Here is a 25,201-nt window from a genome sequence, read left to right as displayed (position 1 = left end):
AAGGTAATTGATTTAATTAAGAGGTGAAGGAATAAATAAATATCAGCAAATTTTTAACAAAGCTGGTACAAATTAAGAATTTGACAACGCTGTTTCCGATACGCTTCAGTCTGTCCGCCAAAAAAATGTATGGAAGGAAAGGATATGGAACGGAAAAGAAACGGAACGGATAGTGTGCATTATCCTATTCATTCACATGATATAATATTTTATGTAAAAGGAATGGAAACGGAAGGGAGCTGATATGGAAAGTATAGTGACAATCAACCTTTACCTAGTCTGATGCCAAATATAGGAGGCTCAAGATCTTCAAAACGAAAATTATATTCTAGTGTGGTTCAAGTCCTCTATAGGTCTCCAGCATGGTTTATGGTAGCTATTGGCTTATGGTCAAACTAAGCAGCTTTCAAAGAACAGTTGATATCAGGGTAATAAGCGCATACAGAACCATGATATCTACAGACGGAGTTCTACTCGGATACCGCTTATGGAACTTCAAATTATAGAAAGACGCGAGTAGTATACAGGAGTAGATAATAGTAGACCAGGAAAAACTTAATAGTCAAATGGCAAGAAAAATGATACTCAAGCACCAAAGCTCGATGGACTGATTTTTTGATTCCAGATTTAGAGGTATGGATTAGTCAGTGTAATGGCGATGCAGACTACTACGTTACCCAGGCTCTATCTGGACATGGCTGTTTCAATAAATATCTGCACAAATATCCAAGATCAGAGACCGCTGTGTGCCTGTACTGTAGTGAAGAAGATGACGCTAAACATACACTACTACACTTTTTATCTGTAGCAGATGGGAAGAGCAAAGAAGGCTATTTTTCAGGGAAAGTGGAAAAGATTTTAATGCTACGAATATGATGTCTTTAATGTCTACCTAAGAAATGTGGCACCTGTTTTTTTTTTAACTCATGTCAACCATAATTTTAGGCTAATATATATTTCTTAGGACCTTAATATAGTACTAGGGCTAATGCTAGTAGTAGGATTAAAGTCGATTAGGATTAAGGTGAAAGTATGATCTAGTCATTCACAATTTCAAACTAATCAAAATTAAATATCGTTGATACATATATTATATCGATATTTTTATGGGTCGATGATTCGGGATATCCCTATGGGTCGTTTTTCGACGGTGCATATAGCGAACTGACCCTAAAGCGGCATCATCGCGTGAAAAAGCAACGCTTTTCACGAGCTATATAAAAAAAACGTCTTTATGTGGGAATCTAAAATATAATAGACAATCGATGAGTAGGCTGTTGTTATGAACTACTGACCTACTGACGATACTGCCGCTTTTGGGTTGAGAACAATGACCCCGAAGCCTTTCTGATTATACTATCATACACGGTATAAATAATACCATATTATACCTTCTACGGTATGTTTGGTAACTCTTTTTAGAAGTGATTTAGTTTATTAAAAATTATTATTAATTTATTATCACCATATTATACCGTATGATCGAAAAAAAAAACAGCGTCAAAGACGGCTGGGGAATGACAATCAACATTCTCTCAACATTTACTAAAAATTACGTTAGCAAAAATTAAAGCTAATTTTAATTAGCAATTAAAAAATTGCTAATTATACAAAGATAATAAATATATAAATAATAAATGACACTTTATTGTGCAAAAGCCAAAATAGCTTCATCGACACAGCATTTACAAAATAAACAAAAGCAAAAAAAAATATACAAATAATAAAAAATATACAATACAAATCATACAATTCAAAAAAATTTAAGTCATTAAAATTACAAATAGAACATACATGGACATTGCAGAACACAAAAAAAGGCATATCAATAAAGTTTTACAATAAGAAAATTGTATATGGATATAATTTTAAGAGTTATAAAACAATAAATACTCGACTTTTGACCAGTGTGTGAGATGATCAAAATTTCAAAATTCAAAATTGTGCATGATTAAACATCAACAAAAAAGTCGTTTATCGCATATAAGACTCCCTCCAGTGAGTATGATTTCAGAGCTTTGGGAAATGCGGAAAAGCATGAAAGCGACTTGATATTCAAATGCAGATAATTGTACATTTTTTGGCATTGTACAGTATTGAGCCTTTAATTAGTTCTGAACTCGGGGTTGGCAGATTAAGATCGTGCTACGCATTCCTAAGTGAATAGTGGTAAGATGGCCTTTCGGGAATAGCAAATATGTGCTTCCGGATTAAACAAACGGATTCAAAAATGAATAAAGAAGGAAGAGTCAGTATTTGGAAATTTTTAAAAAAATTCTGGCAGTGAGTTCTACTGTTCAGTCCCAATAAATATCGAACTGCTCTTTTTTGAAGTTTGAAAATAAGATCAAATTTTGTTGCGCTTATGAGGTATTGAGTCGGAGGGGTAGTGCCAATATTTAAGTAGAGATTACATTAGATTCCTAGAGGTAACCATCGGCGTGATCCACTGCCACTGCGACCCTCTCATATATATTGTTGTCCTCTTCTGATCCTTAGGTTACATTATTCAGTCCTATCATTTTCACAAAGTCTAGCTAATTGGAGATCGAATTCTCCATGTAGCTCCCATTGCCTATTACCGAGAACCTCACATTTGCCAGGCTGTCGCACCGACATAAAACGTGTTCTGCCGTTTCTTCTTCAGATTGGCCGAACCTACACATAGCTTCGTCCGTCAATCCCGAGATCAATCCCATTAGCTTTAGAGGCCTATTCAGCTTACAATGGTAGTAGACCCACTCCAGCTTTGACTGTCTTTCTGTCAATATTTAAGTAAAGTACTACATATATTTAAATTAACTTTACGTTGAAATGTCTGGATTTTGTTTTTTATTTGCATTATTAATTTATTTTGTTACAATTTTATTTTATATCTCATTTTATCTTATTTAATATAATAAGTAAGTTTACCACCATTACCTATCCCGTATATGCAATCTTATATGTGTGAGTGTATATAGGCATGAAGCATTTCTTCTAGCCAATTTCATGTCATATAAATTGTTAAATTATTCTTAATACAAAAAAACTTTTTTAGTAATAACGGTCATTGTGATAAAATGTTTTTTGAAATGTTTCGTCTTATAACTCTTGCATGGCCCACATAAACGCAAGTTACAAAAATGTTCTCCATTTGTTCTCCTGTCCTCCATTTCACATTTTATAAACGACAAAAATTGATCTCAATTGCCTCTGAAACCTTCACGCTGCGCCACTGCGTGCTTCTCAATTTAATTTGGACACGTTTTTATTCTTACTTACGAACGAACACTAAGTTTATAAAAATAACTTATAGTAATTGAAGCAATAAAAAATACTGAATAAAGAACGCGACCATCTTGAATTGAACATCCAAACGTCCAAAGAATAAAAATTACTAAATTGCTGGCAAATACGCGGCTTAATATATAATGGAGATAATCGACCAATTTAAATAATAATTACATAATATGAGATAAATTTACTTTTATAAAAGCCTAGTATAACAAATTAAGTGATATAAAAACAACTCTATTAAATATGTATGAATTTTTCAGACATAGTACCTATCTGTGGTGCCGGAATGCTTACTATAACTCTATAATACGAAATTTTAAGGTAGGTAAAATGGAATGTAGTCGCTTTAAATGCGAAAAGTTGTAAAATTAGGTATGCTGCACTATAAGAATGAAGATTTATATTTGATGGTTATATGGAAACCAGGGGAATGTAGTGTAACATGACAACTCTGTGTACAACGTTATTTTACTAGCATCCCTATGAAAAATTCAAAATAAATATTTTTATTTTATTTATGTAGATAATATACATTGTACGAGGGTTGTCTTTTGTCTATAGGTTTGTTCCAACCCGCCGCAGAACCGTCACTTGACTCGCGCATTAAAGCATATTGACAGGGATTATCGATTTTTAACAGCTGATTCTGGTCCGGCGTGCCACTGATGCTTCTATCTTGGTTATTTTTTACGAATTCGAATACGTGTGCGTTAGTTGAAACAGTTGAAACAACATTTACCAACAATTACTGGATTCTGATTCTCCATTTCAAAAATAATAATTATTATTAATGCAAATTGCAAACAAAAATAATAGGGTTATGTTATGAAATTTTAAACAAAAACAAAAAAACCGATCGATACCACGCACGCTTGACACTTAACAATCCACAAAGCGTTCCAACTTTGATACTTTTTGCACCGTCACGAAACTATTCGTCACGCATGCTAATAAAGTGCAAGAAAACCGATTCGAGTACCATTTCGAAACGATCCCGAAATGCTGTTTGGAACAAACCTTATATTTTGCATATATAGAGGTAGAAAAAAAACAGTATCGAAGTATTCTCCATGAAAAGAAATGCATTTTTGCATCTGGCGGAACCAATTCTGAAATCAATTATTCCACTTGCTTGTTAGTACCTTCAAAATTGAGTTTTTGAAGAGGCTGACTGGATATTTTAGGGACTGGAACCTTTGACCACGCAGTTTATTCTGAATTTTTGGAAAAGTAAAAGTCGTTAGGACTTAGGTCGAGACTGTATGGACGATGGCCCAACAATACTATGTTTTCTTCTTTTAAAAATTCAATTGTTTTTCGAGCTGTGTGGGAACTTGCATTGTCTTGGTGGAGGATCATTCGTGGTTGAGGTTTGATTTTTCAAAACTCAGCAATTACTTCCGGCAAACAAATAGATATGTACCAATCAGCAGTAACAGTTCTTTGATCTTGCAAAGGAATTATTGCCACATGATTCGCTTTTGAGACAAATATGGCGCCATCATCTTTTTATGATTTGTACTGTATGATATTTTTTATTATTTCTATATTTTTTTGTGCTTTTGTTTGTTTTTTAAGTGCTTTGTCTATGAATGTATAGAGGATGGTCCAACAATTCGATGTTTTCTTGCTTTAAAAACTAGTGATGGTATAACTCGAGCGAAAATTCGCTTTTTTACATACATTGCAGATAGCAAATTTATACGACGTTATCCGTTGCGTATCTGAGTGACAAAATTTTACGACCTACATCGACAATGCTTTGAAATAAACTAAATCAAGAGATCAAGCGAATCGCTCGTCGCTTGCTACTTGCCATTCATCGCTAGAATAATATGTGCTCTGCGCACGCAACTTACTGCTTGGCGTTACAAGTACAACCACAACAAGCGACGGGCGAAAAACCGTATTTTTAAATACGAGCGATATTTGAATCGAGCGATCGCTTCATTATTGAAGTCGCTTGAAACTCGAGTACTCGATTATTGAATTTTGATATTTTTGTGCTTTTGTTTATTTTTTAAATGTTTTGTCGATGAAGCTATTTTGGCTTTTGTACAATAAAGCTGTATTTAGAAACACTTCGAGACCGGATAACTTTCGTTGGTTTTGATTCATCTCAGAACACCCAAACACCAGGACTCATCACCGATTGACAATACTGTATATATTTTTTGAGTTTCCTGCGTTAAACCCGTGTGAGTTTATTGACAGCAATTGACTCTAATTGCATTCTGCTCTTCTGTCAACAAATGCGGTATCCAACGGGAAACTAATTTTATTATTAGAAAATTCATGTACAATTTTTTGAATTGAAATCTTGAAATGCCCAATGATGCTTCAATTTCATGATATGTAACATGTCGATCTTCTCTTGTCCCCAACTTACGTACAGTATCGACGTTTTCCTGGGTGACCGCGACCGCCGTTGTTGGTGGACCTGTTCTTGAATCGTCGTTAAAACTAACCCGTCCACGTTTATATTCTCCATGCCAATGAGAAATTGGCAATTGATGGGGTGCTTCATTGCCGAAAACAGAAACCAACTCGCAAGGCATTCTTGTTGAGAAAACAGTCTTAGAAAATTTGCGAGAAAATTTTCACGGCTTAATTCCATTTTTCGACTGACTCGTCAACTTCAAAAATTCAGTTTACATACAGCTTTAAACGAAGCGGTCTAAAACCTTGGCGTTAGCTAAAGATGACACTTAATTTTGATAAGAAGATATCCATGTGTGATGAGTTATAAATCAGGAAAGGGGGACACAATAGATCTTTAGGGTCGCGGTGAGTGTATTCTACAGTCTACACTGACGGATCTACAATAGTTTAGCAAGTTGTACTTACTTACTCCCAAAGCGTATAGACGTTATGTATGGGAAGCTATTATTATAATTTATTTATTCAAACTCGTAATTCAACATACACATCAAAATTTTGGAGCCACCGATTCGATCATGTTACTTAATAGATTCAAATGCAAAAATAAAGTACGTCTATAATATGTTTCCGTTGTTATTCAGAGACTCCCCTGTTTCCATTATGTTTTTTGTATTAAAATGCTTTCTTCACTAACCAGTATAAACTTGAGAAGAGTCTATAGTGTAACCTAAATACACTGTGATAAAAGCAAACGCAACCGTTGACCAATAAGACTTAATTACCACATAAATGTTAACACACATACATTTATATTATGGTTTTACGATGGTTCAAATATAAACCGGAATTTGTATGCGAGAAATGTATTGGCCCAGAAAGGGAATTTAGGATAAATCTAATTTTTCTACCTTGCCTCCCTTTTACTAATTAACATTTCATTTTGGGTCCTACGGGAAGAATCTCTCTTCAAGTAGGCTTATCTTATCTTATTTGGTAACCAATTTAAAACACATTTTCATTAGAATGTCTATGAAACGAACCAGGTATATCAAAACTGTAGTAAGAACTATATTTGCCTTTATTCTCATGAAATTCTTGTTTTTTTTTTACTGTCTTATTTATTTCAAATTTCTTATGCTATTCATAACCTTGTGCCTCCGTAGAGTATGATTTTAACCATTTTGCCTTGGATAGTGACGTCCTACGGACCTCAATTACCTTGATCTTTACGAACAAATGGTTTGAAATTAGTCAGTTGCGGACACGGATTTTTAGTCTAGTATCCCGTAATCGAATATACGGCGCGGGAAGCAAAAAATATAATCTATATGTAACGGCACGAAAAGCAACCTTCAGCACGTACAGCCACTTTTGCCGACGCAGACGGGAAAAAGGTTTTCAAACACTGAAGGTTTGCCATATTCAAAGAAAAAGACTAAGAACTTGATCAAGCAATAAAGTAACTATCAGCAAAATGGAATCAAAATAGCTCAAAAGCAATGGACAGCAAACTGCAGAAAAGAGGAATAGGTGTTAGATATATTATACGGCGGCACGGCAGTGTGTTCAACATAAAAAGACTCAGAGCTTCAATACGCTGATGACTACGCTCTAGCTGCAAAAACGTTACAGCAATTACAAGAAATGCTGAACGCATACTAAGCATTTCTGGCCTTGCGTGCCAAGAGTATACGGTCAACGGTTAACACGCTTAGTAAAATAAGATGTACTGAATAAAGACAGAAGAGCCAAGTATTTTCCCAAGCACAAGAAATATAGCGTCGGCTTAAGTGGTTATGCAATAAATACTTCGCATTTTTGCTCTCTCCAACTTACTAGATTGCCATAGCGATTCCTATACATGTAAACGCCAACCCAAGGTTTCACTTGCCACGATGGTATACCTGATTTGGGCCTTAAGCTGTATAAGGCTTTGGGCCTTAAGCTGAACATCGATAAAACTAAAATCATGTGCACTCCGCCGGAACATCATAACAATGCTGTAAAAATCGGAGAACTATTGGAATATGTAGAGGAATTCAATTGCCTCGGCAGTTTGATTTCGGAAAAGGCCAATATCGAGTCTGAAATTCAGCACAGAATTGGCAGCGCCTCAAGAGCATTCTGGAAATTAAAAGAGAGGGTTTTCTACAATCGTGACTGGAGCACAAAAACGAAACTTACAGTGTACCGTGTAATAATAATCCTCAACTATTTACTTATTATATTTAAATAAAAAAATAATCCTCAACATGTTATATGGAAGCGAAGCCTGGATGCCATACCGCCAGCACATGAACGCATTAAATAAGTTGCAACAGAGACACCTTAGACAACTCTTAAGAATCAAATAGTATCATCATGTCTCAAACGAATAGGTCTTTGAAAAAGCTAGCTGCGAAAGCGCTGAAATCATGATTACTAAATCTCGCTAAAGATGGGCTGGTCACGTTTGCAGGATACAAGAAAACCGCCTACCAAAATCTCTTCTTTACAGTGATAATTTTTTTGATTTTGAGCTAATAATAGAAAGCAATGGAGAAGAATTGTAAACTCAGTTAACAACGACACCCAAAAAGTAAAGCAGCAACAGGAGATTTTTGAATGTTTAGAGTGCGGAAGAGAGACTTCATTGACACTTTCATTTAAGAGATACTTTTCACTCACAAAAAAGCTCATGAAAGGAAACGCCTTGTGTAACCATCTTTCCATCCGTGTCAAATACTCGTCAGCGAGTAATATGGCAGTAAGTGTGTCCCATACACCTTTTGTTTCTTCCTTTCCACACATAAGGCTTACCAGGTTGGAAAGACTGTGCAGCGTGGTACAACTCCCACTTCATTATCTCCACAATAAAGCTAAGGATCAATAGATAACACCCTAGAAATATCAAGTTTAAACGCTATCATAACACCATATGCCCCTGCAAGAAGTCCGGCCTACTATATTTAAGCTACGGATATTACCCTATTTTAAGATAACCTCGGAGCCACATCGTCGCCTTTTTTGTCATTTCCAAGCCAATTGAGCGCCGTTTTTTTCGATAATACGGTATAATTCTTCAATCAACGAGTGTTAAAAAATGATATGGTCCAAATATGGTCTACCCAACGAGAGAATCCATGACAGTGAGTTGTGTCTGTCATTTTAGTTCACAGGTAATTGTATTAACAGTCATTTTTTGGATGTCTTCTCTCAAAATTTTCCCCGGTTTATTAGTTAATATTTGGTTAACCTTCGTAATGTAATCGTAATGTTAAAATATACCAATTAAGATATGTTTTTTTCTATATATTGAATCAACTTCCTCTACATTTGTATAAAATTGGTAAAATAAATAAAACAGCTTAGTCTAAGAAGAGGAGTAAATTATGCAGAACTTAAAATTCTTGACAATGATTGTCATTCACAGCACCACCTTCTCCTGCAACTTTAGATTCGCTATTAATATGCTCGCTCCAGTACCACACCAGTACGCTATCCATAAAGTGCGCTATAAATATGCAAGGTAATTATTGTGTTATGTGACTATGTATGCAGGTTCAACGAACCCCAAGGTCGTCCGGAGTCAGTGGCGTATGTTCTTCACCGTAGTTACGTCATACGTATTTTAGATCAGAGCTCATTTTAATTCCGCCGTATGAAAAGCAAATTTCATTAAGAATTGAATATCAATCCAATAATGATCTCCACAATCGAAAATCATTCCGTTAGAACGTCAACATGTATAGATAGTCTTCATAATTAAAATAATAGGAAACTGGTCAAGTTTCTTTATTAATCTTACTAATATTATTTTTTATTCTTCTCTACCTCTATCACTCTGGAACAAAATTTAGGTAATCCTACTAGATCATCAGCAAATAGAAAAAACAAACATTATTTTTTAATCTTATATAATTCATCTTCTGTAGATGCTAAGGCCTAAAGTGAGTAAGGTATTTTATTTATCATCCCTTGATATGTAGAATACAGAATGTTAGGAGGGGGTTAATCAGCGCGACCTTACTGATCTACTACTGTGCGTTGTGCGTTCCCCTTTCTTGAGTTATAACGAGTTATGACTCATCATACAGTCTCATGGCTTTGACAAAAGCCAGTATCTGAGAGGACCTGGCAGGAGTATCTGGAGTATAGGAACGGTTGTCGTCTCGGCACACTCAGTAATAATGTGTTCTGGTGTTTCCCCATTTTACCCACAGCATCTGCATTCGCCTTTGTTCCTCAGCTTCAATCTACTGAGGTGTTCGTTGAGGAGACAGTGTCCTGTTAAAAACCCGGTGACAATCCGAAGATTGTTGTTACTCTTTGATTTTTCTCTGTCGTAAGTTCTGAGGAACTTTTTCAAGTGTCTTAGACCGTTGGAGGATTCCCATTCCAGATTATGGATGGAGTCTGCCAGGTTCTTCAGTTCCGTTTTAACTTTTTTCCGCCGTTCAGGTCCAGTTAGTGGAATGTTCGCTCCTTTTCTAGCTAGATCGTTTGTTTTTTCATTGCCTTCTATCCCTTGGTGAGCGGGCACCGAGAGTAGGAGGACCTTATTATGTTTGCCTTATTTCCCTTGGTATTAACTAACATTGGTATTTCCTTGTCCACTTCTGTCTGATCAACCATTTTCGTCCTATTGACATCAGTGGCTCTTTTTCCATAACCTATGCAATCTAACTCAAATCTAAATTCATTTTGTATCTGTAATTTATGTCGTTTGTTGATTGATTGTGTCGGCAATGCCCAACGAATGAAAAAACACCACTGCCAAAACGAACAACGGAAGGTATTCTGAATTTTAAAAGGAAAAGAGACAGAAGAACTGAATAGAAGGAATCCATAAAGCTATGAATGACAGAAATCAAGTAGGGCAATGGGAAGATCGAAAACAATGGAATCTATATAGACATCGAACAACGTTGTCGAACGTTTTAAACTGATATATGCACCTATATCTATCATTTAACTTATTATGGTTTTATGATCTAGGGGAATCCTAGAAGACTGGTTACTTTTCATAAGCACTAGTAAATCCTAAAATGTGTTCATTACTCAATTTCGTAACGCCATAACTATTTTCTATTTTTATTCAAACATCCAGCATACACCTTCACAGCTGTTAGGCACCTAAATAGTTAATTATTGACAGAAACTAATATTATATTAATAGTTACCATATTCTTCAAAATTACATATTTTTCATCAAGAACTAAGAAGCTAAATTCATTAGGCAGTTTATTTACCCCAGCAAGAGCATTACTCTCAATCAAATTAACCATGGAATCGGAGATACAAGAACAACCGCCTTACAGTGCTAGATGTAAAATAATTTCCAAGAACTGGCAAAATATTACAAAAATTAATAGAAAACCCAGACATAATCAATTAGTAATCAACAAATCATGCTATGTTCACAAAGAAAAATAACAATATCATCAAATAATGGATGCAACCAGACGATTAGCCTATGAGATAGAAAGCTTTTATTGTAAATGAAAAAACATCAAAATTTGCTTTTTTCAAGTCAAATTCTTGAAATCAGACGTATGGTTTGTCCAGCGAGTGAATAGGTACGATTTGGGCAGATGATATTCCAAAAATGGAAGAAAAAGACGCTTTTGTGTTAAAATTATAAAAAATTACCTCAGTCACATATGGATTGCTGAATACACCATTTATATACAGGGTGGGCCTCTGAAAACTATAATGGCTATAATTTTAAAACCAAAGATATCATAAAAATAAAAAATACCGTTTCAATAATATCTTGTGGCGCCTTTTTGGAAAGCCCATGAAACCAACGATGATCATAAAGTTAAACCAAACTATACGATGATCATAAAGTTTTTAGAGTGAAATTGAAAAACTACCCCTTACACGAAAAATTAGGTGGACATTAATGAAAAAAGTTATTTTTTCAGCATAAGTTACAATGCTGCTTAAATTGGACAGAGACAATAGGGACAGCGCAGCGACAATTTATTTTATTTATTTATTTCGACCTCAGGAACACGTCTATGAGGTTTTTTTCGTTATAAAAAGATGTTGAAAATCGTGCATTTTATTTTAAATTTTCCTGTATATTTTTCGAAAACTTTTAGAACTGCCTGTTTACCGCAAACTTTTCCATTTTTCTGATCTTTTTTGAAAAAATTCCCAATGGTTAATTTTTTCAAAAAATTGATTTTTTTGAAAAAATTTTGAGAGCCACCGGATTTTTTCTGTATCCCTTTTATTGCCGTAACCATAGAGTAAAGCCGCAAGTATGGTAATAAGAGATTAAGAAATTATACCGTGGGAAAATTTGCGGTGAACAGGCAGTTCTAAAGTTTTCGAAAAATATACAGGGAAATTTAAAAGAAAATGCATGATTTTCAACATATTTTCTTAGCGAAAAAAACCTCATAGGCGTGTTCCTGGGGTCGAAATATACCAGTCCTGAAAATATTTGCACTTATTTAAGACTCACCCTGTGTAATGTGGCCAACAGGAGAATTTCTGACCTGACAGTTCTGTCTGTCATTTTAATTCACAGCCAAATTGCCGTTTTTTGGATCTCGTCTGTCAGGAAAGCTACCCTGAATTATTGGGCAGACTTTATTGAATTTTTCTTTCAACGATGATTTGATATGTTTGGCGCACATAATATCTAATTTGAGGAAATGATATAAAGTATGTGTATTCTAATTCTATATTCTACTAATAATATTTGTACTCCCCTTAGTAATTTTACTTAACTTTTTTCAATTTTTTTTTTTCATTTTTTATCATTTTATATACAATAACATATTTTTCATTTTTCATGAACTTTAAATCAAAGAGATTAAGGTACATCATCAAATATAACCTATAAAACGCGCGAGACAAGTCACAGAGGCTGCCATCTAGTATCTAGTTTAAAAAGAAAAGGTAATTCTAGTAACTCAATAGTTAGAGTTCTACCTTTTACCAGAGACAGCTACACATTTATGATTTTATGGATCTACCGATCTACTTATTAAGTGTACTGTGATTTTCCGTTATAGTTTTCTGGACTAGAATGTAGTTGATCACATTTTAAAAACAACTCATTTATTAATGAATTTGTAAATTTACTATATATTTATTTACTTACCATAACCATTGGGAATGCAGTAGAAAATACTTCACAAATATATTAACAAATAACTGCAAATAAATTGTAAAAATCTCTCAAACTAAACCTCAACTTAGAAACACGGACCAGCGACCGTCGTCGTTTCTTCGATTTAGGGTTAGTTCTTTTACCATTTATCTTCTTTTAGTTTTTAGTCTATGGTGGTCTATGGTTAAGTAAATTGTTGCAGGTTATGAGTTTATTAAAGAAACTTTCTGTTAATCAATAATATTAATTTTGATGTTACCCTTGATTAAAGGATGTTACTAAGCTCATAAATGTTAAAACTGATATCTAGAACAAGTGGAAGTAAAAATAAAAAGCATTTTTCCCCTATTTTTCGTTTGTGCATTTTCTTTTAACTCTTATTGTTTATTTAACAATTTCCGTCAATATGTTATATGTCTTATATATTAAAAAAATATATTTTAAATTGTCTGTTTTAAACTTATTTAGTTTACGTAAAACTATCCGTCTGCTATCTACATGAGCTACATCTCCTACTAATTGCTCTTGTTTTAAGTTCAACCTAAAAAAATAATATTATAGGTATTTTTATTTAATTTAATTTATAAAATCTTACTTTAGGACCACCACACATTCTTTCTCTAATTGCCCACCTTAAATCTTCCCGCTTATCTTGCCCAGGAATTTTAGATTTTTTCCATTCTGATTGATAATGATGATATAAGGCTACTGGATCACATTTGTTAAATGAAGGTTTGGACACCGTGGGTCGTATAACTAGTAATATAAAAAAATCACTTCATAAAAATAATTTAAACACAAAAAATAGTACATAAAATATGTATATAGTACCACATAATATATTTTAAATTTGAAGTCTAAATTTACTTACATGATACTTTAGATTTTTTATCTTTCACGCTTGTCTTACTAGATCTAGAGGAAACGGGTTGTGTACTAGAAAATGTAGAGACATTTCCATGCAAATTACTAGAGTCGGATTCTTTATTAAGATCTTGTTTATGTGAATGAAAGTTACTATTATCATTAATATGGATACAGTGTTCATGTAAAACATTCTTCTTTGTTTTACTCTCATATATATGTAAAGAAATATGTTTATTTTTATGTGCATCAAGTACATTTGCATTAGTTGGCTTTTCAGATGGAATATTTAATCCTGTTTGTATCCCACCATTATAAATTGACTCGTTTGCAGTAAAATCCATTTTATTTTCAGAACATTCGCAATATTCAGATTCTTCAGGATCTGGCAGAACATTCTCTCGCTCAATATTATATCTTTTATCATACTTCATTAGCTTTTTTAGATCTAAAAATTCGGAAGCAGTTTATTAACTAGGTATCTATATTATACATAAATATGTTATTGATTTAATATCAAACTTTCCCTTACCCACAATAAATTCCTTTAGCTGAGTAGCAGTTACATTTGTGTAGCCTAGATTATTTAAATAAATTAATACTTCTTTGGGATCCACTTTATAAGACATATTAAACTGTAGTAATATTAAATAGCAGAAAAATAAAATAATTTAAAATAACGAATAACCAAAAAGAAATATAAAAATTTGACATTTGTGATTTTATTAAACGCCAAGAAAAACAGCATGGATTCTACTCTGTGGTAAAATATGTTTATGATGGTATTTTGTGTTTTTTTATTAGTTTATAGTTATTTTAAAGAATAATTCACAATATTAACAAATTACCCAAATTACAAACAAATAACTGCACTTAAATAAATTATTTTAAATTTTTAAGAACTTTATCAATATAAATACTACATTGGCATCTGGGATCATATATATGTCACATGATTTTTACTGCCTAAAATTTTTCTCAGAGAAGAATATATGGATAAATGAACAAACAATTTCTCCTAAGAAAGAACTCGTTTTGTAAAAGAAGAAAAAACAGAGAAACTTCAGTTGTAGTGTTTGTAAATAAATATCACTGATTTCTGATTTAAATGTAAAATATTTTTATAAATTATAAAAAGTTATTTTCAATTATGGATAAATATGAAGTAGTAGGTACTTTAGGTGAAGGATCTTTTGGTCGCGTTTATAAAGCAAAACAAGTTTCAAATGGATCCTTCGTAGCTTTAAAAGTTATCAGTAAAGTATGTTTAGAATTATGTATGAATTACCATTTTCCACACTATTAATTTTTAGCGAGGACGATCTACAAAAGAGTTAAAAGGGTTTAGACGAGAATGTGAAATTCAAAGGGATCTGCATCATCCCAATATTATTCAAATGTTGGATTCTTTTGAGACAGAAAATGAAGTGTGTATTTTGTATCTAAACATTACTTAGAATTATAAAAAAAAATCTTTTTAGATTGTAGTTATCACTGAATTTGCACCAAGAGAACTTACTGCTATTTTAAGTAAAGAAGGATATCTGTCAGAAGAAAAAGTCCAACAAATTGTATGGGACTTAATTTCAGCACTTTATTACTTACATTCAAATAGAGTTTTACATAGGTTTGAGAAATTTAATTGTTCTCTACCGCAGTATAAACTGTATAAATATTATATCTTTTAGAGACTTAAAACCACAAAATATTTTACTAGATCTAAAGAGTCGTGCAAAACTATGTGACTTTGGGTTTGCAAGAAATATGAGTACAGGAACGCATGTTTTAACTTCAATAAAAGGTCTGAAAATGGGTAGTAGCCAACCATTGATTTTAAAATTTGGTTTAAAATTGTAGGAACACCTTTATATATGGCTCCAGAATTAATTGATGAATTACCTTATGATTATAATGCAGATCTTTGGTCATTAGGTTGTATCACTTATGAACTATTAATGGGTACACCTCCATTTTGTACTTCTTCAATTTTGCATCTAATAAGGATGATTAAACATGAGCAAATTCAGTGGCCAACGTTTTTATCTCCAGAATGTACATCTTTTTTAAAGGTTTGATTAAATATATTATAAATGAACTTTTTTACATTTTATTTTTATGGAACGTTAGGGATTATTACAAAAAAATCCAGCGAAAAGATTAGCTTGGGAGCAAATCCTTAATCATCCCTTTGTAAAAGGTCACATTTTAATAACGAAAACTACAGGACCCATGCCATTAACAGCGGCCCTTACAGCTAGTACACAAGAAGTTAAAGAACAACAAAGGAAAGATAGTATAAATAATAAACATTTAAAGTAAAAATGTTTGATATATATATATATTTTTAATTCCAACACTAACTATTAAAAAACATTTAAGAGGTGCAGTATCGAGAACAATAAGTACAGACAATGATCATACAAAACAAAATATTAAAAGTGGGAAAACGTCAAATGAAACAAAAAAATCATCAGGAAACCAAAATAATAGTAAGTGTAGTAATCCACAGGAGTCTAGGGAAACTCACCAGTCACTTGAAGATAAACGCAAGAGCAAAATTATTAGCAGTAAAGAAGAGGAAAACTTAAGTAAATGTAAGTTGTAACCTTTATTAAAAGGGCCTACTCAAATTTTATTATTTAAAGGTTTGAAAGAAAGACTTAATTTTATTGAAGACAGTCATCCAATTGAACCAGATGAATGGGTTGTATTCCTTCAACGTTCCATTCAGGAAGTTATGAATGGCGAAATAACTTCTCTTACGCAGCCAAATCTTACAAATATAATTGTGTCGCCTTTAAAAAACAGCAATTCGAATAGCAAAGTTCTCTGTTTTGTGGCAAAACTTTTATCAATCGCATTCGTAATAAAAGATATATCTACCGAACAGATTGAACAAATAAAAAAGGTAAAGAAAAAAGCGTTTAAAAATTGATAATACAGGGCTGCGTTCAGGTATTGAGGGTAGACGCACTCCAGATATAAAATTTACGCCCTGCAATTAAATAAAAGAATATTCTTACAGAGAAAAAGAGAGAGGGAGACATCCTAATCTAATTTTAATATAGTGGAACAAGAACAAAAATCTCTAGGTTTTTGCGTCACGTCCAAATAGATTGTTGTCCTCAATGCCTGAATGCAGCCCTGTAGTATATGCTGGACGCGCTATAAAATTTGTAACAAATGGGAAAAATATAAAAATAAATTAGGTAGAATTGCTATATAACATACCTACAAAAATAGTAATTTTAACAGTCATGGAACATTAAAAAAAATCAGGTAACAAAAAGTGGGTAAAAAAAATCCAAAGCAGGCAAAGAGAAAAGTTGTTCAAAGTTAAGTTAATTTTACAGCTTTATACGAAGTTCCATAAAAATACAGGGACTTTGATTTTCATTTTAATAATTATTAATTTTTTAATTATCTTAAAAAAGTAATAAATTGTCTTTTTTCCTTAGAATGACATAAGACAAGACTAATCTAAGAAAAATAGATGCTAATGAATTTAAATTAAAGTTTTCTTATTTTTCTGATATTTTGTCACATAAGGCCACTTTACGTATACATTTTGAAGAGGCTTGTTGTAATTCGCCCCCATGACATATGTTAAAAAAATTTATGTCAATGTCAAAAATATAAACTTATGTGAATAACTAAATAATAAATTTACCATTTGTTGCGACTTTATGACACACCCTGTATCCTTTGTTTCTTCTTCCAGGTCTATTTAGAAGTGAAATTAGTTCCAAATTTAATTTATGCAACCAAGCTGCTATTGAGAATTACCAAGTCGGGCCATTCAACTTCCTCGTCCAATTCACATTCAAACTCGTCCCAGGATAATTCAGTTAAATTACACAGTTATAAAACAGCCGATGTACTCGAGGTAGAAGATCTGCAGGCTCTAGAAAGTATATTTACCTTAGTATGTTATTTGGTTCACATGCAAGACGAATTCTTAATACAGTTTTGTGATGCTGTACTTATTTTAAATGTTTTTGGTTTGATCAATTTATTTCTCTGCCTGGGTAAGTAATAAACGTTATCCCTATATTTTGTTTCCAGTATTTTATTGGGTGTGCAATAAAATTTGCAAGAAATATGGGGATTTTTTTTATTATTGACATATTAACAGCAGCTTATGCGGAATTACTTCAACATGTTCAATAACAAAAAAAAACATTTTTATACATACATTGAAATTATTTTTTATGTCTTTCCTTATGGAATTCTAACGAAAAAGTACTATTTTTTATTCGAAAAATAATTATTGAAAAACTGTTTTTAAGTCATATATATATTTATGTAACTTATATATAGTCGTAAAATTAAGTTCTTTGACTTTTTTCCATATAATTGTCATCTAAACCCTCGGTGTGCCTGAAGAGGATTTTTGGGCATACATCAAACTCAATAATAAAAAAGACCATTTGTTTTGTTGTGAACTTTTTGTTAAACCCTCTTTTAAAATGTCTAATTATTAAAAATCTAACAAAATCGTGTTTTATAGAAAATACTAAGAAAATCGATATAAGTACAATTTTGCTTGAACATTCTATAGCTGTTATTCTTGTTTTTAAAATATTTTTTTCCAATGTAAAAAAGAAAACTTGGTAGATACTTAATATGTATATTAATATAAAAAAGGAGATTATCACTAAATAATGTATATCAGTATCTATAATATAATCCTACAAAATATAGAGTTTAGATTTTTTTTTATATTCTGGATCTATTCTTGTATTTGTTTTTTTAGTAAGAAGAAAACCAAGAATTACCATTGATGTATTATCCATTTTAACTCAAACAATAAGGAGATTACCAGAAAATACCGAAATAGTTGAAAAAATCTTACTAAATTCATTGTCATCCAATAATGAAATTGATTTTGGCGACCTCTTGCGCAACTCCAATCCGATCTTAAGAGAAAGGAGTTGCTATTTTATACTGTTAATGGGAAAATATTTTCAAGCCAGTACATTAGAAAAGTTCTGGTCTATTGAGATTCAGGATACTCTTGAAGCTTTAATGTTTGATTCCATGCAGAATGTGCGCAATGTAAGTGTTATACTTTTTTTGGCAGTGACGTGTTTACTTAACATGGAAGAAGACCCCCGTACACTTCGGAGATTTTACACGGTTTTAATCGAACGGGTAGGACTGTTCAGTTAAAAAGGGCAGTGTATGTATGTCCAGTCCAGTTTTGGCCTTACTATGATACATAGATAATAAAAGAAGTTTAGATTGGAAAGTACCCATAAGGACAATGTAAATACTGTTTGGCGCTATTCTTGCAACGATCGCGACATAAAGCTTTTGATAATTTCGGAGCGGTTTGGCTTTTCCGGACTTATGTCACCAAATAATATTGTTTATTCAAATTTATTATTATTTTCTTTTAATTTTATAAATATAACACAGTGTGTTGCATATAGGAAACTTTATTTTATATACGGACGTGGAACATTGGAAACCGACGTTATACCACGATGGTTTTTGCAGTTCACAGTTCACACAGCTTAAGTTTTTTTAATGCGACTTTTTCACAATTATCAGGGGTTTGAGTAAATAAAATTTAAATTAAACTTGGCAATAATTACTTTGAAAATAGACACTTTAAACACTTTTCGGTATTTTTTCAATGCGGGCTGTTTAAATTTTGAAAGATTTTATAATTTTTGAAGGTTTTTACTCTGACAAGAGAAAATTCTTTCTGTTCTTATTTGCGCTTGTTCTTAGAAACCGCTATAGCAGCACCATATCCCATATGTCCGTATATCCCGTATGCGATCCAAAACAATTATACGTTTTCATCTTGATTTTCATGCGTCCGTTATCCGTTGATACGATGGTCCGACGGCGCTCTGAATTCCGTTATCGTAATTCCGTTATTCCGTCCGTTATCGTACGATCAGAATTGAAGATCGTACGATAACGGACGTTTTGACACTTTTTTGACAAATTTGATCTAACCTTAATAAAAATATAATAGTACAACGTCGGAAAAACGAGAATTTTGAGAAAGCTGATACTTTAATATATCTTTTGCTATGCTTTCCTGACCAAGTGCAGACCGTTTGGCTGCCGGTAGACTACTGCGGTTCACTACTGCCCATCACATCTGTGAGAGTATCCCATTTCCGTGTGTTTTATGGGATTTATCGTTTATGAGCAGAGATACAATGATGCGAATACTTTTTTATGAAACTAAATATGCTACACATATGTTTGTCCTAGCCTCCTTAGTTCCTGAAATACAGGGCGAATTTGTGATGCGCAATAGTGAACAGATATTCAATACAAATATGATGCGCAGTAGTGAACGCCACGTCTACCAGTCAGACGGTCCGTGCTCTGTTCAGGAGTGCATAACAAAAGATATATTAAAGAACCAGCTTTCTTAAAATTCTCTCTCTAAAACGTTGCTAGCTATAAGTAACGACTATAAGTAAAACAGCGAAATCGTTATGGAAATGAAAATATAAAATGACACCAATCACAAGCAAATCGTACATCCGATGAACGGAGGCATGAAAGTGCTATAAATTTAAAAACTGCCTCATTTTCTAACCAATTAAAGTCTTTAAATTCAACCAATAAAATTAATATCGTATCATCGTGTCATCGGATAACGGATGCATGAAAATCAAGCTTTAGCGGGAAACCGAGCATTCCAATCTAAATTTATTTCCTTTATCTATGCTACGATAAGATCAAAAATATAGTTTGTACAACGACACAGACAAAAATATATTTTCTGTCATTTCTGGGTCTTCCCCTTCCATAAGGTGTAAACACGCCACTCATTTTTAAGACGACTAACTTTATCATCGCCTTAATTTTCTATAAATCCCTGTCAATAAGTTGATAAGAAAAATATATATATATTTAATTGACTTTTTAGGCAGCCGAGGCGGCGGTAAATGAGTTGAAACATAAGGATTTTTATATTAAATCCTCTACGTCATTTTAAAAACCTAAAATCTAGATAATATCCTTGTTTATATAGTCCTATATTTATATAATTTTATTATGTGAGTCATTTATAGGTCTGATAATTATTATTGGTACATATTTATAAGTATAGGAATAGCACTTTTTTCATTATTTTTTATACATATGTTCAAATAAAAAATATTTCCATATATAAAACAATTTTATTTAGTTCTTCGTACAAAATTAAAACAGAATTTACAGAACATTATCCAATTTTCTGCATAATTTATTAAAGGACAATTCGCTAATAACAAATACTGACATAAGCATTAAAACTATGTTATTTAAAATTTAATATTGTATATTCAATCCAAACCAATTAATACAAATTTATAATCAGTTTTGCAGTTCAGTTACCCTGTAGGTAATAAACATTTCCCCACAAAAAGTTCTGCCATTTGTAATAAATATATTTCAAGTTTTGTAATAGGTATATTACAAGTTTTGTAATAAGTATATTACAGGTTTTCTAAACCATGTGCTGCATAAAACTCTGTAAGCCTTGCAACACATGCCATCATTCTTTGGTGATAAATTCTCATGTCACGTAAAACGTGTTCATCTCTGTTATGTCTGTCTAAAGCCAAAGTGTAGAATAAATTCTTGCGACTTGGAATAAATCTTGATAACACCTATACATAGATAAATCATTCCTTAATTTAATGTATTAAAACTTTTTAACTTATTGTTAAAAAAAATGTACAAAAATAACAAGGAACATAATAGCGTCTTCTATACATATATTAAGTTTTAAGACTCATTATTTTTGTTTAATATAAGACTTTACTTACATTAAATAATTGTGAACCTAACCAGCCATGATAAGGTTCAAGACTTTCTGAATAAGCTTTTTTCAAAAAAGGCGCTAAATCTTGAGTGTTCCTATTAGTGTCACTGTCAATAATTATATATTGAAAAAAAGTGCTTAAAAAATGCAATGCCCTAGAAAACCACAATTTATATGACTGAACAGAATTTTATTGAATAATATTACCTTTTAAGCCAAATCAACGATTCTGTTGCAAACAATTCACCTTCAACTTGTTCTTTTAAAATCATTGTTTCAATTTCATGATGTGACTGAGAATCTTCCTCATATTTTTTTCTTATTTTCTGAAAGTGAAAATGTAATTTCCTTGTTCAAATGAATATTTTTCCTTACATTAATATTTCCATTCATATCAGAGACAACAGGGGCAAATACCTTCCCGAATTTTTCTAGGAAAAAAACTTATATATTGGTGAAGTTTAAAGAGATTTTTACACTCACCAACAATAGTGACAACACCTGAAGAGGCATCAAGAAACTCTATAGTTTTTAAATTTTCATTAGCATCAGGAAAGTACACAGCTATTGATGTAAATATGGTTCTATTTTCCTCGTTGGAAACGGCACCGTCTTTTAGAGACATTTTTAATTAATTTAACGTCAATATGGTTTAAATTCGATAAAACAAAAGATAGTCTCACAGTAATCTTCATATTATCAGCGAAATTTATCTAAATTATTGGAATTAATAAATTGAGATAAAAGTTATCTTTTTTAAAACAACATTTTAAATACCTAACTAAAAAATAACTTGCTTCTCCTTGATCACAGAATACGTAACAAACGTAACCAAAATACAAATTATCCTTATCTTGATTATTCAAAATCAAGGTGTATATTGGGTTGTATAAATAAAGTAATAGTGAGAAATTATGTAGTTATTTAATTACTTTTAATTTTAATTCTTATTTAAATTATAAACATTTCTAGCTTATTGATTATTTGATTTAATACATTTTTTCTTTTATATTATTATAAATTTATTTAATTTACGTCATTATTAAAGAAATGAGAAAATATATGATGTGCAATATTCCACAAATGTTTTCTTTGCCATATATATTAGAAAGAAGATGAATTTTTGATTTTTACGACTTAACCTTAATTTAAAAATCTAGAACTAGAAAAGCTACTCAAAAATCTACTTGGTTTATTTTCGGCACTGTTTTGTTTCTATATTTGAAGCTGTTTTATTTGTCAATATTAAAAGCTTTGTACAGCCACAATGGTAAAATTAACAGCGGAAATCATTCAGAACTCGCTGCAGTATATAAATCCAGTTAAAGATCGAGAACTTGATCTCCGAGGTTAGTTCTAGGGGTGGTTCTATATATAACATTTTAGATATTCACAAATATTAATTATAATGTTTCTGTAATAGGTTACAGGATTCCTGAAATTGAGAATTTAGGAGCAACAGGCGATCAATTTGACACAATTGATTTTTCAGAAAATGATGTTCGCAAATTAGATGGTTTCCCATATTTAAAGCGACTGAAATGCCTTATGTTAAACAATAATAGAATAGTGTAAGATGAATAATGGTGATTTAGTAATTGATATTGAAGTTTTTTTCTTGATTTTAGTCGAATTGGTGAACATTTGGAAGAATATATTCCAAATTTAGAGAGTTTGATTTTAACTGGAAATCAAATTGAAGATTTAGGTGATGTTGAGCCCTTGACTAGCTTGGAGAAGTTGACTACTTTAAGTCTTTTGCACAACCCTGTTACTGCTAAACAGCATTATCGACTGTATATTATTTATAAACTGCCTCAACTAAAGTTATTGGACTTCAGAAAAATTAAAATGAAGGAAAGGGAGGAAGCTAAAACTTTATTCAAAAGTAAAAAAGGAAAAGAGATACAAAAGGATATTATCAAGAGATCTAAAACATTTGTCCCTGGTGGAAGTATGCACAACATTGCTAAGAGTAAAGGTAGTAAATTTTAATTCTTAAAGGCAGTGTCAGTTTTGTTAATCAATTTTCTATAGGGTTGTCTGATGAAGAAATTCATAAAATCAGGGAAGCTATTAATCAAGCAAGCTCATTAGAAGAGGTTGAGAGGCTGCAGAAAATTCTTCAGTCTGGACAAATTCCTGGGAATGAACTCAATGGTTAGTATTTTCTGTTATTTAATACTGAACTTTGTATATTGTGGATTTTAGGTCAACGGAATGGGCAAGCTATGGAATATGAATAATTTTAATTTTAGGACAGAAAGGTAAATTTTTTGTCAATCTTTTTGAGATAAAGAATTTATATATTATAATAAAAATTTGATTTTTTTAGTAAACTGATAAGAACACTACTAATTTTTTTCTATTTAAATACTTTTTTTAATTTGTACCAGCAAATATATGTTAAAGAGGTCAAGAAGCGATTTGGTTTTAATGTGGTATAAATAAAAATAATATTCTTTACTTAATGTTTTATTTTAAAAAATGTATAAATCATATGTTATCAGCATGTAAATAATATAAAAATAAATAAAATACGAAGAAACAACTTAATAAATACATCCTAAATTAAAAGATAGACAATGGAGAGATGGAAATATGTCACCTAAAGTCATTAATGTTTTGGTGTCGGGCCTGTCTTTAGGATTTGGCTGTAAAAGTAAATTTAATAGGGCTTGCATCTGTTTTCCATATCTTTTAATATTAATTGACTTCAATTTTCCATTAGCAATTGATAGTACAACGTTAGAAATCTGAAACAGAATAGGTTTAAAATATTATCTTAAAGCAAAATTGATCTTAATATACAGTTCCTTCAAACATTTTTTCCATTTGACAAAGCTCATATAAAATACATCCTAATGCCCAAATATCACTTTTAGTGTCATAAGGTTTTCCATCACATAATTCAGGAGCAACATAATTATAAGTACCAATAATAGTTCTTGCTTTATTATTACTAAAAGATATATAAGTTTAGCATCAGAGAAAAAAAATTAACATCAAAAGGTAATTACCAAGTTAGTGGTTATACTTACTTGTAAAGTAATTTTGAAATACCAAAGTCACCAATTTTTATTACATCCTGATGAATACCAGTCAAAAATATATTTTCACATTTTAAATCTCTATGGATAATGCCTTTTTCATGTATATGGTTTAACCCCATAAGTATTTGACAAAAAAAGTTTATTACAGCCTAAGATAAAATAATTTTAGATATGAATCAATAAAACTATTCAAATTTCAAATACTTACCTGGGGAGATAAATATTCTGGTATTTTTTTGGCAATGTATTCTTGTAGACATCCATGTTCAGCATATTCCATCACAATATAAAACGCGCAATTCTTAACGTAACTATCATGGTAGGCTATAACATTAGGATGGTCAAGTGATTTTAAAATTGATACTTCATTTTTTGCATTTCTTAAATCGTCTGCATTTAGATCCGTAACCATTTCTTTAATCACTAATTTTTGCTTGTTATGTTTTCTTTGGCATAAATATATAGTCCTACAGTTTATTTTAATATTTATAATTTTAATTACTAAATAAATACCTTTAAAAATTACCCAAAGGTCCCTCTGCCAAGTTTTTCAAGCACATCGTACATATCCATTATAAATCTTTAATATATGCGCTTTTGGGTAGAATACACAATACAGTATCTAAAAGTGTTTCTCTAAACTGTTTACAGATGTTTTATACATCAATATTTTTTTATATTTTTTGTCTTGTATAAATAAGTACTAAAGGTTATCATAGACGTTTTGTT

General features: G+C 31.7%; 5 protein-coding genes across 7 annotated transcripts; 2 read left to right on the top strand and 3 right to left on the bottom strand.

Annotated features, from left to right (window-relative positions):
* Positions 1-12,974: 12,974 nt before the first annotated feature.
* On the bottom strand, positions 12,975-14,370 carry LOC115887422. The gene is made up of 4 exons (XM_030906836.1): positions 14,169-14,370; positions 13,644-14,084; positions 13,368-13,528; positions 12,975-13,313 (listed from the first exon to the last, which is right to left on the bottom strand). The coding sequence occupies exons 1-4, from the start codon at positions 14,263-14,265 to the stop codon at positions 13,263-13,265; spliced, it is 750 nt and encodes a 249-aa protein (XP_030762696.1). The 5' UTR covers positions 14,266-14,370; the 3' UTR covers positions 12,975-13,262.
* Positions 14,371-14,680: 310 nt separating this feature from the next.
* LOC115887420 (serine/threonine-protein kinase fused-like) lies at positions 14,681-20,788 on the top strand. Of its 2 annotated transcripts, none has more exons than XM_030906833.1 (11): positions 14,681-14,897; positions 14,950-15,063; positions 15,118-15,263; positions 15,325-15,437; positions 15,494-15,705; positions 15,764-15,951; positions 16,016-16,224; positions 16,282-16,544; positions 17,358-17,664; positions 18,393-18,694; positions 20,541-20,788. In XM_030906833.1, the coding sequence occupies exons 1-11, from the start codon at positions 14,787-14,789 to the stop codon at positions 20,607-20,609; spliced, it is 2,034 nt and encodes a 677-aa protein (XP_030762693.1). In that variant the 5' UTR covers positions 14,681-14,786; the 3' UTR covers positions 20,610-20,788. The 2 variants fall into 2 exon arrangements, with proteins under 2 accessions (XP_030762693.1, XP_030762692.1); XM_030906832.1 differs by having other exon boundaries at positions 16,016-16,230.
* Position 20,789: 1 nt separating this feature from the next.
* Positions 20,790-22,181, bottom strand: LOC115887421 (pleckstrin homology domain-containing family A member 8). Its single transcript, XM_030906835.1, has 5 exons — positions 21,903-22,181; positions 21,795-21,850; positions 21,627-21,745; positions 21,424-21,574; positions 20,790-21,264 (listed from the first exon to the last, which is right to left on the bottom strand). The coding sequence occupies exons 1-5, from the start codon at positions 22,042-22,044 to the stop codon at positions 21,091-21,093; spliced, it is 642 nt and encodes a 213-aa protein (XP_030762695.1). The 5' UTR covers positions 22,045-22,181; the 3' UTR covers positions 20,790-21,090.
* Positions 22,182-22,564: 383 nt separating this feature from the next.
* On the top strand, positions 22,565-23,885 carry LOC115887419 (U2 small nuclear ribonucleoprotein A'). Of its 2 annotated transcripts, XM_030906831.1 has the most exons (6): positions 22,565-22,768; positions 22,843-22,990; positions 23,048-23,400; positions 23,457-23,579; positions 23,631-23,686; positions 23,755-23,885. In XM_030906831.1, the coding sequence occupies exons 1-5, from the start codon at positions 22,687-22,689 to the stop codon at positions 23,663-23,665; spliced, it is 741 nt and encodes a 246-aa protein (XP_030762691.1). In that variant the 5' UTR covers positions 22,565-22,686; the 3' UTR covers positions 23,666-23,686; positions 23,755-23,885. The 2 variants fall into 2 exon arrangements, with proteins under 2 accessions (XP_030762691.1, XP_030762690.1); XM_030906830.1 differs by having other exon boundaries at positions 23,631-23,885.
* On the bottom strand, positions 23,885-25,129 carry LOC115887417 (serine/threonine-protein kinase Nek8-like). Its single transcript, XM_030906829.1, has 5 exons — positions 24,999-25,129; positions 24,681-24,939; positions 24,461-24,621; positions 24,231-24,381; positions 23,885-24,175 (listed from the first exon to the last, which is right to left on the bottom strand). Exons 1-5 carry the CDS (start codon positions 25,043-25,045, stop codon positions 23,972-23,974), a joined length of 822 nt encoding a protein of 273 aa, XP_030762689.1. The 5' UTR covers positions 25,046-25,129; the 3' UTR covers positions 23,885-23,971.
* Positions 25,130-25,201: the final 72 nt, after the last annotated feature.

Source organism: Sitophilus oryzae, unplaced genomic scaffold (assembly GCF_002938485.1).
Source record: "Sitophilus oryzae breed Bouriz unplaced genomic scaffold, Soryzae_2.0 scaffold_575_pilon_pilon, whole genome shotgun sequence".
Taxonomy (NCBI): domain Eukaryota; kingdom Metazoa; phylum Arthropoda; class Insecta; order Coleoptera; family Curculionidae; genus Sitophilus; species Sitophilus oryzae.
The sequence above is the reverse complement of the archived record's forward strand: the minus strand, read 5'-3'. Positions and strand labels throughout refer to the sequence as shown.

What these genes read in the sequence shown, in the direction of transcription:
- LOC115887422 (XM_030906836.1), bottom strand. Translation starts at nt 14,265, where the DNA reads ATGTCTTATAAAGTGGATCCCAAAGAAGTATTAATTTATTTAAATAAT. An exon ending in GCTAAAGGAATTTATTGTGG is followed by an intron (nt 14,085 to 14,168) that starts GTAAGGGAAAGT and finishes CCGAATTTTTAG; the next exon opens with ATCTAAAAAAGCTAATGAAG. An exon ending in TAAAAAATCTAAAGTATCAT is followed by an intron (nt 13,529 to 13,643) that starts GTAAGTAAATTT and finishes TTATATTACTAG; the next exon opens with TTATACGACCCACGGTGTCC.
- LOC115887420 (XM_030906832.1), top strand. Translation starts at nt 14,787, where the DNA reads ATGGATAAATATGAAGTAGTAGGTACTTTAGGTGAAGGATCTTTTGGT. An exon ending in CTTTAAAAGTTATCAGTAAA is followed by an intron (nt 14,898 to 14,949) that starts GTATGTTTAGAA and finishes ATTAATTTTTAG; the next exon opens with CGAGGACGATCTACAAAAGA. An exon ending in TGTTTTAACTTCAATAAAAG is followed by an intron (nt 15,438 to 15,493) that starts GTCTGAAAATGG and finishes TTAAAATTGTAG; the next exon opens with GAACACCTTTATATATGGCT.
- LOC115887421 (XM_030906835.1), bottom strand. Translation starts at nt 22,044, where the DNA reads ATGTCTCTAAAAGACGGTGCCGTTTCCAACGAGGAAAATAGAACCATA. An exon ending in AGGTGTTGTCACTATTGTTG is followed by an intron (nt 21,851 to 21,902) that starts GTGAGTGTAAAA and finishes TTTTTTTCCTAG; the next exon opens with AAAAATTCGGGAAGGTATTT. An exon ending in ATATGAATGGAAATATTAAT is followed by an intron (nt 21,746 to 21,794) that starts GTAAGGAAAAAT and finishes TTTCACTTTCAG; the next exon opens with AAAATAAGAAAAAAATATGA.
- LOC115887419 (XM_030906831.1), top strand. Translation starts at nt 22,687, where the DNA reads ATGGTAAAATTAACAGCGGAAATCATTCAGAACTCGCTGCAGTATATA. An exon ending in TCGAGAACTTGATCTCCGAG is followed by an intron (nt 22,769 to 22,842) that starts GTTAGTTCTAGG and finishes TTTCTGTAATAG; the next exon opens with GTTACAGGATTCCTGAAATT. An exon ending in TCCTGGGAATGAACTCAATG is followed by an intron (nt 23,580 to 23,630) that starts GTTAGTATTTTC and finishes TGTGGATTTTAG; the next exon opens with GTCAACGGAATGGGCAAGCT.
- LOC115887417 (XM_030906829.1), bottom strand. Translation starts at nt 25,045, where the DNA reads ATGGATATGTACGATGTGCTTGAAAAACTTGGCAGAGGGACCTTTGG. An exon ending in CAGAATATTTATCTCCCCAG is followed by an intron (nt 24,622 to 24,680) that starts GTAAGTATTTGA and finishes ATTTTATCTTAG; the next exon opens with GCTGTAATAAACTTTTTTTG. An exon ending in ATTTCAAAATTACTTTACAA is followed by an intron (nt 24,382 to 24,460) that starts GTAAGTATAACC and finishes TATATCTTTTAG; the next exon opens with TAATAATAAAGCAAGAACTA.